We start from the raw sequence: 14,742 nt of genomic DNA, 5'->3' as shown, positions 1-14,742 counted from the left end.
TAGAGTAAAACTGATATAAAAGCATGCCATGAAACTCAGGACCAATACAATACTCTTAAGGTTCGAAACATACAACAAATGACATGACTTACCGGATCTTCTAGCTCAATTTCGAGATACAATACGTTTACATCTGGCTTTGTCATAAACTAGCACTTCCATTATTATAAGTATTAAAACCGTAATAACAAGAAAGAGTAGAGCACTAGCAATTCCTCACATTATCAATCCTGATGCTTATTGAGATACAATACTTTTACATCTGGCTTTGTCACAAATTAGCACTTCCATTATTACAAGTATTAAAACCGTAATAACAAGAAAGAGTAGAGCACTAGCAATTCCTCACATTATCAATCCTGATGCTTATTGCGATAAATTAGCGGAAAATTTAAATGGTACTGCCAGTTTCCCGGCTTTCATTAGGGCACGTTTCATCCGGAGTAGGCACTACGGAGCTCCTAAACGTGACAAGCATAAGCAGACACTAAACCATTGTAGCTGGTCATACGTGAAAAGAAGCTGTGCGGAGAATCAAGCGGCTTGCTCAGTAGTGGCTGACTTATAACTACACTGACGGTCTTCAAGTATAAACGTGTGTTTTTACCGAAGTAGAATTGTTTTCTAAATCTGATGGTTGTGTTTTAGAAGTGGTTCAGATATATGATAGCCATATCATAATTATAACGCTATGCTGTATTTAATTCGTTCAATCATGAGTGTCGACCTGAGTGATAAAGCTAATGTGCTTGAAACCTACATCTTGAACCTATCTTATTACGACGTCTGCTGTGGTAAGTTGAGTTACTATTATCCGGGTATATGATTAAGGCTCGCTGGTTCGAATCTTGTTCAGTCCGACAACATTTATGTGCATTTGAAATAGATTAGTGTCTGCCGTATTACTGGAGTGTAAATGAAATCCTTCGGGATAATATTCAACAACCTGGCGTCACAAAAAATGTTACTATCGCCACTTGCTGCTCACTTGATGAACGTTCATTTTTGTTATTAGCCTCTAGTATTCGTGTGTGTTGGAACCTGTCAGCTAAATGTCATTAAGCAGTAGTACCTAAGGTTAGAATACGTACCAAGTGAGCCAAATCTAGGGATAAACATCTTCCATGATGGTTACTGCCAACGCCGAGATTTGAATTTCGAAACCTGAACGACGCAGCTCCTCTTTCCATCCGAGCTACGACAATTTGCATTTCTGAAAACCGTAAGAATTACGAGATTATATTATTATTATTATTATTATTATTAACCGGGAGAATTGGCCGTGCGGTTAGGGACGCGCAGCTGTGAGCTTGCATCCGGGAGATAGTCAATATGAGCCCCACTGTCGGCAGCCCTGAAGATGGCTTTCAGTGGTTTCCCATTTTCACACCAGGCGAATGCTGGGACTGTATCTTAATCAAGGCCACGGCCGTTTCCTTCCTACTTCTAGGCCTTTCCTATACCATCGTCGCCATAAGACCTATCTGTGTCGGCGCGACGTAAAACAAATTTTAAAGAGTATTATTATTATTATTATTATTATTATTATTATTATTATTATTATTATTATTATTATTATTATTAGTATGTCCGGATCCATGGGTAAATGGTTAGCGTGCTGGCCTTTGGTCACAGGGGTCCCGGGTTCGATTCCCGGCAGTGTCGGGAATTTTAACCTTAATTGGTTAATTTCGCTGGCACGGGGACTGGGTAATTTGTCGTCTTCATCATCATTTCATCCTCATCACGACGCATAAGTCGCCTAAGGGCGTCAAATCAAAAGACCAGCATCTGGCGAGCCGAACTTGTCCTCGGACACTCCAGGCACTAGAAAAGCCATACGCCATTTCAGTTCATTATTATTACTATTATTTCTGGCCTTTCTCAATTATTTGAGATCAGCACTACGTGTGCAGTAAGTCCATTTTTACAGCCAGATGCCTTTACTGGCGCCAAATCTATATAGAGGAATGTATTCACTATTGCGTGTTCTTGAACTTTTGGGTAGTGTGATGATGATGATGATGATGATGATGATGATGATGATGATGATTATGATAATAATAATAATAATAAATAATAATTTCGTGTGGATATTTCTAGCCGGATGCAGCCATTGCATGGCAGACCCTCCGATGAGGGTGGGCGCCATCTGCGATGTGTAGGTAACTGCGTGTTATTGTGGTGAAGGATAGTGTTATGTGTGGTGTATGAGCTGCAGGGATGTTGGGGACAGCACAAACAGCCAGCCCCCGAGCCAATGGAATTAACCAATGAAGGTCAAAATTCCCGACCCGGCTGTGAATCGAACCGGGACCCTCTGAACCAGTACGCTGACCATTCCGCCAACGAGTACGACGGTAGTGTGATGTGTTGTACGTAAATGAAGATGTGCATTAAGACGAACACAAGAGCGTCCTTGGCTCAGGCAACAATGCGCCTGCCTCTCACCCCTGGGCCCCGTAGTTCAAATCCCAGTCACTCCATGTGAGATTTGTGCTGGACAAAGCGGTTTTTCTCCGGGTACTCCGGTTTTCTCTGTCACCTTTCATTCCAGCAACACTCTCCAGTATCATTTCATTTCATCTGTCAGTCATTAATCGTTGCCCCAGAGGAGTGCGACAGGCTTCGGCAGCCGACACTATTCTCATCCTCGCCCCTAGATAGACGGCTTCCTTCATTCCATCCCTGACCCGGTAGAATGACTGGAAACAGGCTGTAGATTTTCATTTCAAGAGAGAGAGAGAGAGAGAGACACCTAGACCCCGAGCCAAAGAAATTAACCATACAGGCTAAAGTATCCGACCTGCCCGGGAATCGAACCCAGGGCCCTCTGAACCGAAGACCACTACACTGACCATTCAATCAAGGGACTAGAATTATTCTTATTCTTATTATTATAGCATACATTCAGAATATACTGTATCGTACAAAGTTTGTTCAAAGTCTAAGAAATAATTATCTGATAGATAAAGGCTACATGTCTATCCAGTTTAAAGCTCTATTAGATGTTGCAAAATACTGAAATGCCAAATTTCAGCATTCGGCAACTTTTGACTGATAAATGAAGAAACAAGTAAGTAACGGTTAGTAAAGGAATGGATTCAATGAGAGGAAAAGAGACTCCCGTACTCAAAGATGCAATTTCGAATTCCAAGATAATAAGACTCGTGTTTAACAGTGCTGACATGAAAGGGACTAGTATAATTAGATTTACTGGTACGTTAAAGTAATTCACCCTTCATCAGGTCAACATTCCAGCACGGTGTGGCTTTTAAGACGAATAATAATAATAATAATAATAATAATAATAATAATAATAATAATAATAATAATAATAATAATAATAATAATTGTTACGGAGTTATCCGTGGTAGTTAGAGGTGAAAGAAGGTGCGGGCGGGAATAGGTCTCAACTTACGAAATTAAAGTTAATTTAAAACATTAACAAAGGTTACATTTTCTTTTCAAAATCAACAACTGACAACAAATAACAAAGGTACCAAGTAGCAAGTTAACAATTTAAAGAATTTACAGAGCCCCAAGATTAATTTATGAGCTGTCAGCTCACCACCACAATAGTTACAGGGCAGAAAACCCCTAAGTACAAGGAGCACTTGCTCCTAATTACAATGTTAAGATGAAAAGAGCAGACCCGCTCTCAATTTTACCAGCCTGTCAAAGGCTAAAACAACCTTTATTACTAACTGCCCTTAAGGCACACATACCGTGAAACAGGGGTATCTTGTACCCAACCTACAGGGCCTTCACATGAAGAAAACAAACACTGGGTTAATTAAATGGCCCAAAAAAACAAATTGACTGGAGGCGTAGCTTGCACTCCTACATGAAACTTCTAAAAACCTAGGTGGCACTCGGCCAGTTATACAGGGGCTAATCCCATACTATGGAGGTGACACGAAAAGGAAATTTTATTACATTACGAAGAGAAGAAAAACGGTTATGAAAACGTAGTCACCTCAAAACGATACGAGTGGGAGCTCGAGAGGGTTAGGCACTCTCTATCCCAATTTGCAGTCAAGGAGACGAAATTTTACCAAATGTCTATTACATTTTAAAGATAGGTTACATGAGAAATATTTCGAACCTGCCCCGAGGGTTAAACTGCTGAGCTAGCAAGAAATAAAGTTATTAAACGGCCATTACCTTGTGGATGAACTGTTGCTTGGAGAAAGAGGCGCTTCCCGCCCCCTGCTATATATGTTCACACACTGCGAAAGATGTTACTGAAGTGGCCCCGAGACCAAAAAATCAGCAGTTTTTATACCCTCGTGGAAAATTCGAGACCTTTCAAGAATGAAAAAGACACACCCCTTCAACTTTATTGGTAGACAAGGAATTACACATGGAAACCTGAGGAAGAAAGCAATGATTGGAGGAAAATTAATTACAGAAATTACCCATTGGTCAAATTCAAAACTGGCGAAAAGAGAAGGGTTATACAGCCAACCCAAAAAATGACTGAAAGAAATTTAACAAAGAACAAACTTATGAATACCTAATTTCTTCAAAAAAAAAGTTCCTTCACTTCGCAGTAGGGTGCACAATTATCGTTCTTAAGTAGTGCCATCTAGAAGAGAATGTCCACACTTCTTGCTACAGAGCAAACAAGTACAAATAGAAATAGACATAGTTCAAAACACTTCAAAATTTACAGTAGAGACATCTTCCGTGAAACCTTTGATTTAATACAGATTGTTAAAGTTCAGGCTTCCTCCTGTAGAGGGATTTCAACTGGCGCAATATTTGAATTCGCGGCGTGGAGGTGTACCGCCCGGTACAATAATAATAATAATAATAATAATAATAATAATAATAATAATAATAATAATAATAATAATAATAATAATAATAATAATAATAATAACAGTTCTACGTTCCACTAACTACTTTTACGGTTTTCGGAGACACAGACTTGGCAGAATTTTCTCTCCCAGGTGTTATTCTTCGTGCCGGTAAATCTACCACCGAGGCTAGCGCGTTCGAGCACTTTCTAATAAGAGCCTGAGCCGGGCTCTAACCCTTCAATTTGGCTTCAGAAGGCCAGCACTTCTACCGTCTGAGCCAGTCAGATTGGATTAAGCAGTGAAGAGATAGTAAAACACACACATAAAAAGGTTACCGCATTTAAATATCCTCAAATGCTTTCGACCTCGACGATTTTCAAGCAACATTAAATCAACGAGATCTTCAAGCAACATTAAATCAACAACAACAACAGCAGCACCAGTAGACGAGGTTGCTTACTGGCGAGCGCGGAGTATTAAGTTTTATTAGTTGAGCTCCTGCTTGTGTATGGGTGTTTGTCTCTCACTGTCACTTTTAACAAGCACATTCTCTTCCAGGCGCATAATATGTAGAGACAGTAACAACCAAATGTCTTCCTCGGCATATTTTATATAGAAATGTTGGAGATCGAAGAACGGTGCTAACCGACAGCATCACCGAGACTTTTTTGCTCTGGAAATAGGCCTGTTTAGTAAGTAACAAACAGACCTCGGATTTTAGGCAAAAAAATATTTTGTTCCTGAAGAGATAACTTACCCAAAGTTGTATTAACACATTTTTATGTATTTATGAGGCCAGAAACGGTGGCCCTATAATGCTTAAAAGTGCCTAAATTGATGTTAGAATCTATATTTGCCTATATTCCTGTAATTCCTATTTTTAAAATTCCTAAATCGATTAAAACGGTTTTTCATTTATTCCGAGAAACTAGACTAGTTTTCAATATCTTGAAATAACTTTCAGTCAAAAAATCGGAAATCTGTAAACCATACCTACTTCATGGAAGTCCTCCCCTTAAGAGCCTCCCGCAGTACACGCCCGTAGTCTGTGTCATGAATGAAAGCAAGAAAGTGTCAGCTTCCAATTCGTCTTTAATTAAAAGGTTACAGGAGTTTCCCCACTTCACATCGGATGGTAAAATTAGTAATAATAATGTTATTGGCTTTACGTCCCACTAACTACTTTTACGGTTTTCGGAGACGCCGAGGTGCCAGAATTTAGTCCCGCAGGAGTTCTTTTACGTGTCAGTAAATTTACCGACACGAGGCTGATGTATTCGAGCACCTTCAAATACCAGCGGACTGTGCCAGGATCGAACCTGCCTTGTTGGGGTCAGAAGACCAGTGCCTCAACCGTCTGAGGCACTAAGCCCGGCGGTGGTAAAATTATAGCCAGGCTGAGTGGCTCTGACAGTTGAGGTGCCAAATTTCTGACCTCAACATGGCAGGTTCGATCCTGGCACAGTCCGCTGGTATTTGAAGATGCTCAAATACATCAGCCTCGTGTCGGTAGATTTACTGACACGTAAAAGAACCATGCGGGAGAAAATTCCGGCACCTCGGCGTCTCCAAAAACAGTCAAACGTAGTTATTGGGACTTAAGAACATTATTATTATTATTATTATTATTATTATTATTATTATTATTATTATTATTCGAAATTATACTGTAGCAAAAAGGTGAGTGATATTTGTTTTATATTTCTCCACCGAAGTCCCAGTCAACATCCATGGCTGTGACAATATGGAAGTTGCTGGGGGTATGGGTATTGCTGAGTAATGACATTCAGAGCATGACTCTGAGTGTTACGAAAGGTGCTGCTCATAGGGTCAGTCGTGCTGCAATAGTACTTTCTGACACAGTGAGGAAAGCAATGGCAAACTACCTCACTCCTCATCTTGCCTAGTACGCCTCATTTTGGTGCTGCCATTGGTTTTTGGGGTTTCCTTATAACCGCATAACCTTTGGTGGTGGTATTTGAGGATCCAACCAGCCTCTGGGCTGATGACCTAACAGACAGACAGATTTCCTCCTAAAGTACTGTAATTAATTTAGCAAAATTAAAAATGCTCTAACTGATAAATGCTTATTAAAGTATGTAAAACTGAAGTGGCCTAAAAAATATATATAGAACCTATTTTTTTCACATTTGAGAGCCTGTCTTAGGCACCTAAAATAAAAAATACAGCACCTAAAAATCCCATGTCTAGTAATGTATTTTAATTACCATTCTTCTTCGCTTGAACATGCTTGAAAATAAGCAGAGGTTTGGAATCTGAGTTCTGGACATCTTCGGTTGCCATCTTAATTGTGAGTTCCCCCACTCTGTCACGAAAAATACCGATTTCAAATACCGAGATACCTTTCATAATACTCACTCCAGTCCACCTCCCTAGTTTAACGGTTAGTACTATTAGCTGCCGTCCTCGGAGATCCGGGATCGATTCCCGGTACTGCCAGGGGCTTAAGAATGGCAGGAAGGCTGGTATGTAGTTAAAATGGTACAAGAAGCTCACCCTCACTGGGGGGGGGCTGTAAAGCACTGCACCACCTCGGGACGAGGACATGAGTTTACTTACTTACCTCCAAATGATTACATTTATACAGACCAGAGCAGCCATCATAAGGATCACCTACACTTCAATCTGGCTCTTTCGCTGAATGGTCAGGATAGCGGTCTTACTTTACGTGCGTACGATTTGTTCTTCGGGAACTACAGTGGATGTTTATTTTAATGAACACTTCTTCATTTAAACACAACACATCAATCTGTTGAATATAACCCTCCACATAGGGTTGGCCAACTGGTCTTAAAACTGGACCGGTTCATATGTGCGACACAGGTCGCAACCCGAACAGAGAAAGGACTGTAAGATCTCTGTACAGAGCGAGTTGATAACGCCGTACGGGTAGTGTAGATGTAAGCTTATAGTTTACCCTGAATATGTCTTTTTGCTACAGTTAACATTTTTACACCAGGTCAGTACCTTAATGAAGGCCACGCCGCTACTTTTCCAGTCCAAAACCCTTTCTCTCACAGAGTTGCCGAAGACCTACCTGTAATAGTGCATCGATAAAGAGCTAGAAAAGTAATATCCTTCCACTCGCTTTAATATATCTTGAGGAGGTAACCCCGTTGTTTCAAGTACCCAAAATGAAGTAACAACAGCTACCAGTAAAAGAGGACACATCGAGTGAGTTGACCGTGCGGTTAGGGTCGCGCGATCGCGGGTCTGCATTCGGGAGTTGGTAGGTTCCAATCCCACCGTCGGCGGCCCTGAAGACGGCTTTTCGTGGTTTCCCATTTTCACACCAGGCAAATGTTGGGACTGTACCTTAATTAAGGCCACGGCCGCTTTCTTCCCATTCCTAGCCCTTTCTTATCCCATCGTCGCCATAGGACCTATCTGTATAGGTGCGACGTAAAGCAAATTGTACTGTTGAAAGTGGCAGGGTATCGAGTTTTATCTGTCGAGCTCTCGCTTGAGTATGGGTCAGATGCCTGGCATGGTCTGTTCTCATAGGCACATTCCCTCCCTGTCCAATAAAGCGCAGAGATAATCAAAAACTCATTTCTTCCGGGTCATATTTTATGTAGGAACATAAAAAGCACTTTTTCCTTCTCCCTTCCAATAAACATGTGAGATGATGCGATATCATCATTATATTCACGTGATCTGTTATAAAACTGTTTTCGAGTTATGAAGTGATTTAAAAGCACACGCATATTGGTTAAACTAACGAAACTCTCTAATATTGACTAAAAACACATGACGAAAAACGTATCTGGCAGATAACTATCGTCCCCATCAGCCTCAATGACAGTTCTCCAATGCTCTGGAAGACCATGGGTCCCAATGCGGTAGAACTCGTGGAATGGGAACCAAGGAAGTTACTAGTGTGTCTTATCTCCTCTTCGGGAGTTTGAGACTGTTGTCCTCTAAGTTAACTGCTCCAACGAAATGAGCAGATGGAGCGGTCAATGCCAAGGCAATATGCTCGACCCATTCGAGTTTCCCATAAGGCAGATAATGGTCACGAGTGACCTTAACCACGGATGACCTACGCCGTGTGTGGCTTCGTGTTATCCTGTAAGAGAATGACTCCTTTGTGATTCACAAGTGCTGGCTTGATAGAATTAAGTTTTTTTTGAACACGTTCCAGTTGCTGTGAGTACACAGTTGTGGACTGTATGTTAGCTGGCAGCAGTTCGCAAAGCACGATAGTCCGAGAAAGGCGTTGAACACAGAACATACCCTTCTTTTGATGCGGTTGGGGTTTTGGTTGTTTTGAAAATATTTCATGTGCTGCTAACCGGCTATGAAAACGTCAAGGAGTACTGTAAAAACTCACTTCTCACTGCAGGTCAACAATCCATCCCACTTTACATCGATTCCCAAACTATGGAGGTGTTGGCGAATGGTTTCTACACTTACATAATTTCTTTTTCTACGCCACGAAAATCGGAGAAAACATCGTTCGTAACCTTTTAACGATGTATTTTTGCGTGTCAAATATTGCACGAATCTTAAATATCACAAGACTGTTACCCATCTGCCACCGTATTGGGTGGTTCCTCCCTCTGCATGCACATCTAACAATTATATCAAAATACGTGGCTTCAAAGGTAGTTAGTAAAAAATCTTAAGTTAAATGGACTAAACTTCGACACTATCAGACAGTAATCCAACTAGAGTGCCTGTAAGCTTCACAATGCCTAGCATTAACAACCAGAAAAGACCCTGAAGAAATTGAGAAGGAAAGAAAGATTTTTAAAAAATCTCTGGCCAAAAAAATTGCTGACACATACCGATTACGCAGTAACAAAGAAGTATATCAAACATGCAGCAGGATTTCAGATACTATACGCAAACGAAGGGTTAAATTCTTTGGATATATTTCAAGAATGCCTGACGACAGACTCACTAATGAAATGTTTAAACATTTCAACAAGCCCAATAGGAAAGGCAACTCTTTTGACTAGTGGTTTGTTAACACTAAGAAGGGTCTACAAGAAATGAACATCATGGATGAAGACATGCACAACAGAACCACTTTCAGAAACAGGATACACATATCTGAGGGTTCCTAGAGCCAGAAACAGCGACCAGGAAGAAACAACATTGGACGGCAGAAAAGGAAGAAGCTGTAAGCAGGAGAATGAAGGAAAACTGGCGCTAAAGGAAACTGAAATCATGAAGAGCTTTTTACGTAGTCCATAGATGGCCAAAATCAATTGTGAATTAACTTTACCGAGCGAGTTTGCCGTGCTGTTAGGGTCGCATAGCTGTGAGCTTTCATTCGGTATATGGTGGGTTCGAATCCCACCGACGGCAGTCCTGAATATGGTTTTTCGTGGTTTCCATTTCACACCAGGCAAACGCTGGGGCTGCACTTCCTTCTCAATCCTAACCCTCGTATCGCCGAATACAAGCTTACAGCCACACGGCCAGTGACGTGCAACAAATTCACTCGATGCTCTTCTTATTCTGGGGGGCGGTTAATAATAGGCTTAGAATTAAAAGAATGGTTCATACTGCACACGAAATAGATCACTAATAAAAGTGAAACAATATTCTGTTGTTGCTGTTGTTTGGGTCATCAGTCCATAGACTGGTACGATGCAGCCACCTTCGCCACCCTCTCCCTGAGTTAACCTCTTCATTTCTACATAACTACTGCATCTTACATCTAATCTGTTTGTTATATTCATGTCCTAGCCTTCTCTATCCATTCTTACCCCATGTAATAACCTACAGAACCAGTTAAACAAGTTCCGGGTGTCTCAGGATACTTACGATCAATCAATCTCTTGTTCTGATCAAATTCGGGTAATCGCCATCCTTTCACATTTCATCTCTTTATTTAAGATGTGATTTGTCAATTTCACCTTCAGAATTCTTCTTCCACACAATATTTCAGACCCTTATATTCTTTTTATTTAATTATATCAGAGTCAATTATTGCCTGTGTTTCACTTCCTTACAAAATTACGCTCCACATACAAGTCTTCAAATCATCTTTCTAGCATCCCTACCTTGTTTAAAATGAACATTTTTTCTTAAATGAAGGGGGAGGGGGCTTCCTTTCTAGGGTTAGTCTGCATTTACGTCCTCCTTGCTTCAGCCATTGTTAGTTATTTTACTAGCCAACATTTACCATACTTTCTTTATCACCAACTTCGATCGACTGCTTTCGTTTCACTTTTTGATTTATTTATTTATTTATTTATTTATTTATTCCTTGTACTTCATCTCCAAGACTGTGTCCATATCGTTCGGTAATTTTACCAGACCTTCTGCAGACTTATACTCTGACGTTTTGTTCGATTTTGGCTCTATCTGGTCGTTGTGCGCGGATACACAGACATCCAACCAATCCCAAATTGCCGTTTATATAGATTTATACAGATTGAGTGCGATCTCGAAACCTAGTTGCCAACTGCATTGTCTACATTCATCACGTCGTTAAGCTATCCCCTTCGGCGTGTACGGTATTTGGTACGATTCGCGATCTTTTGCATTTTCTTCAGTATTTGTGTTTTTCTTCTAGTATTTATCTCTCCACTATATCGTAGTCTACAACTTAGCATAGCGTAAGTTAGTACAATAGTTATTTATAAGTTTAACAGTTCAGTGTAGCTGAAGTTTTATTTAAACCGTGTGTTGTTTAGTGTTTCGTCTGTGTATACCGTATCTCACTGTAGTTTGGGAAAGACAAGTGGAAAGAAAGTGATTGAGATCAGTAGAGTGTTTCCTTTGTAGGCCATAACCTCCTTCCTGTGCCACCCCTTACCTGTGAGTAATTTGTTATTATTTCCTCAGTCACTTTTATTGTTAATAATTTATTCTTGTTTTATTGTTGGATAATGTTACTAAATGTAGTTTTTGTGAATCTGTTATCACTCCTGATTCATTAGCTTTTCTAAGAACAATCCTACTGTATTACATTTTACGCGGGCTGTGTGCCACCCGCGGTCGTATTGTATCAGCTGTTCTCGCAGCAGTAGAGCGCTGGCAAAATACATAAGGCGATGCTCATGAATTTCGCGAACTATCAATTTAGATGTAAAGCCGTGAGAAGCGTAGGCTTAAATAAAATAACATCATCGGCAAATCTCAGAGTTGTACTGTGATACCCTTTCCAAATTTCTCTTTGATTTCCTTTACCGTTTGACAAATATGAACGCGGAAAAAGTAGGTGGGTGGGGGTGGTAGGTGAACACTGAAGTCCTGCTTCACTCCTTTCTGGATAATTGCTCCTCTTTCATATCTCTCGTTTCTTGTCACTGTCTTTTGACTTTTGTACATATTGTAGATAACCCTTCTTATTTGGTATTTGATCCAGATCACCTTGATAATCTCAACAAGCTAAAAGAAACGCCATGTAGCACACTGAGTTTGAAAGATACTAGGATGCAGAAAACGTGTAATTCCAAATATGGCACAGTTCTCTAACCGGATACCATAGCCTACATTCGAGTACTAGCCGTGATGATCAACATTTCCTGCAGTATTCTCTGGTTAAGTGACGCACACTGGCCATGCAAAGAGGAAGAATAATTAATTACATGAATCATTAGAACCATCACATCACACTTTCTTAAAACAGATTTCCTGAGGAATAAATTTAAATATTCGTAATATACACTGAGAAGCAAGATAAGCTTCTCCTAATTCCGGCTCCATGGATAAATGGTTAGCGTGTTGGCCTTTGGTCACAGGGGTCCCGGGTTCGATTCCCGGCAGGGTCGGGAATTTTAACCATGATTGGTTAATTTGTCTGGCACGGGGGCTGGGTGTATGTGTTGTCTTCATCATCATTTCACCGGGCGAGTTAGCCGTGCTGTGAGCTTGCATCCGGGAGATAGTGGGTTCGAATCCCACTATCGGCAGCCCTGAAGATGGTTTTCCGTGGTTTCCCATTTTCACACCCGGCAAATACTGGGGCTGTACCTTAATTAAGGCCACGGCCGCTTCCTTCCCATTCCTAGGCCTTTCCTGTCCCATCGTCGCCATAAGACCTATTTGTGTCGGTGCGACGTAAAGCAAAGAGCAGAAAAAAGCATCATCATTTCATCCTCATCGCGACGCGCAGGTCGCCTACAGGAGTCAAATAAAAACACCTGCACCTGGCGAGTCGAACCCGTTCTGGGATCTCCTGGCACTAAAAGCCATGCGCCATTTCATTTCATCCTCTCCGGAGTTTTTGACTGAAACAGATGCTAACAGCAGTTAATTCTTGCGTCCAGGATCATCGAAATCGATTTGAACAACAATAGTGACCTCAATTCTCAAGCTTATGAAGTGATTTTGAATTATGATTTGATATTCCTCATTCGCATCAAGAAACTTCTGCTTGTTCTTCTTCCTGGCGTCTTCCCAATTTATTGGAGTCGACACTTGACATGGATTTAGCCCAATTTTACTGCTGGATACCCTTCATGGCGCCAACCCTATGTGGAAGAATGTATCGTACCCAGACGGCCTAGGCTTCGTGTCATAATTTGATATATACCAATATTCTAATTTTACGCTGGCATATAGTTTCACGGCCCACATTTTGGTCGCCATGGCGAAATTTATTAACCCCACACAATAGCTGCATTGGCAGGCAGCTGTCTCCACGGGTAACGAAGAAGTTCCAATCTTTAACAAAGGGAGTACTGGTAAAAGCATTCCTAGTTAAGGAGCTTACATCTTGAGGGATTTGCAAGACAGATAAACTGACAGTAGAGGGAAACCGCACGGAAAATTAGCGGTACCCAGACAAGGAGACGAGAACTCCAGCTCCGCTCACCCCTTCTATATTTCCAGAAATTTATTCACGAAACACAAGATACAGCTACACTGGACAAATTCCACTTGCACTGTCAACAGACTAATTAACAAGTGTAAACTTTCATGATAAAACATAACAAAGGATAACAAGATCAGATACACAGCCTCCTAATAACAACTGTCCAAATAGAAAACCATGAGAATGCCCATATTCATAGCCACGTCGTCACGAGTCAAAATGGCAGTATAACCACTTCACAATCAACTTATCCTTAAAAGACTGAGATTTCTGAGAAATGAGGTAAACGGCCGGTAGGGGCCTGAGGGCCGGCTCACACGATCTCCGCAGCTTGCCTAAAACTGCCCTTACCGCCAGTATACAAACTCCGCAACTAGCAACAGTCCTGCGATTTTCTCTTGGCCACTCTCCGCAACACAACAGTAACGAGCTTCTATTGCAAGTACTTTTATTCACAATACGTTGTTGACTGTGCAATTCGTGAAATTTAACTGCGGGAATGGATTGTGTGAAGCTGGATTTATGTTTATTTGAGTGTCTTGTTTATAAATTCAGGATTGTTCCGGGTACGATATTAATGGTTATCAGATATGGTTAGTTGGAAATCGATAGATGAAATAACAGCAAGACTTCAATGAATGACAGTATCGTAATGTAAGTCATTATGATACAGTTACGGTAAATAAAATTAGCGTATTATATTATGGTCGAAAAAATGTATTTCTTTTGGTTTTAACAACGTTGTGACGAACTAGGGAGCGCGACTGAACGTATTTAGCAGATGAATTTGATTTCTTCTCTTCCCTGAATCTCTTCATCCTCTCGCTGTGTTTTCCATCCATTCTTCCGTTCATGCAGTGGTGGATCTCATCTTGGGTTTTTCAGTAAAATTAAGTTTGCTCACAAACGTTCTAAAGCTAGGTCTGCCCCAGATAATTTCACCTCTAATGATGATTTCTTGAAGGTCTTTTTTAATTTCGATTATCCAATTATTATTGACTTTTAGTGAGGAAGCATAATTAAATATACGTAGGCCGAGTTATAAGTCATGGCAACTATTTTTTCTCGCGAACAGGATACAACACAGAAAATCTAAGATATGCATTTGGAAACGTACGGTATGTACTTGCGTAT

General features: G+C 40.7%; 1 protein-coding gene across 3 annotated transcripts in view; it reads right to left on the bottom strand.

Annotated features, from left to right (window-relative positions):
• IP3K1 (inositol-trisphosphate 3-kinase-like protein) overlaps positions 1-14,742 on the bottom strand; it is an 803,184-nt gene that overhangs the window by 344,619 nt on the left and 443,823 nt on the right. Inside the window, exon 1 of one of the 3 annotated variants that reach the window (XM_067142099.2) lies at positions 93-248. The exons of the other annotated variants lie outside the window; for them this stretch is intronic. Within the exon in view, the coding sequence (XP_066998200.1) occupies positions 93-146 (54 nt within the window). The 5' untranslated portion in view covers positions 147-248. Of the gene's footprint in view, positions 1-92; positions 249-14,742 lie in introns of those variants that run through there. 3 annotated transcript variants of the gene reach the window in all.

The sequence above is a fragment of the Anabrus simplex genome, chromosome 2 (assembly GCF_040414725.1).
Source record: "Anabrus simplex isolate iqAnaSimp1 chromosome 2, ASM4041472v1, whole genome shotgun sequence".
Lineage (NCBI taxonomy): Eukaryota > Metazoa > Arthropoda > Insecta > Orthoptera > Tettigoniidae > Anabrus > Anabrus simplex.
This window is presented reverse-complemented; position numbering and strand designations above follow the sequence as displayed.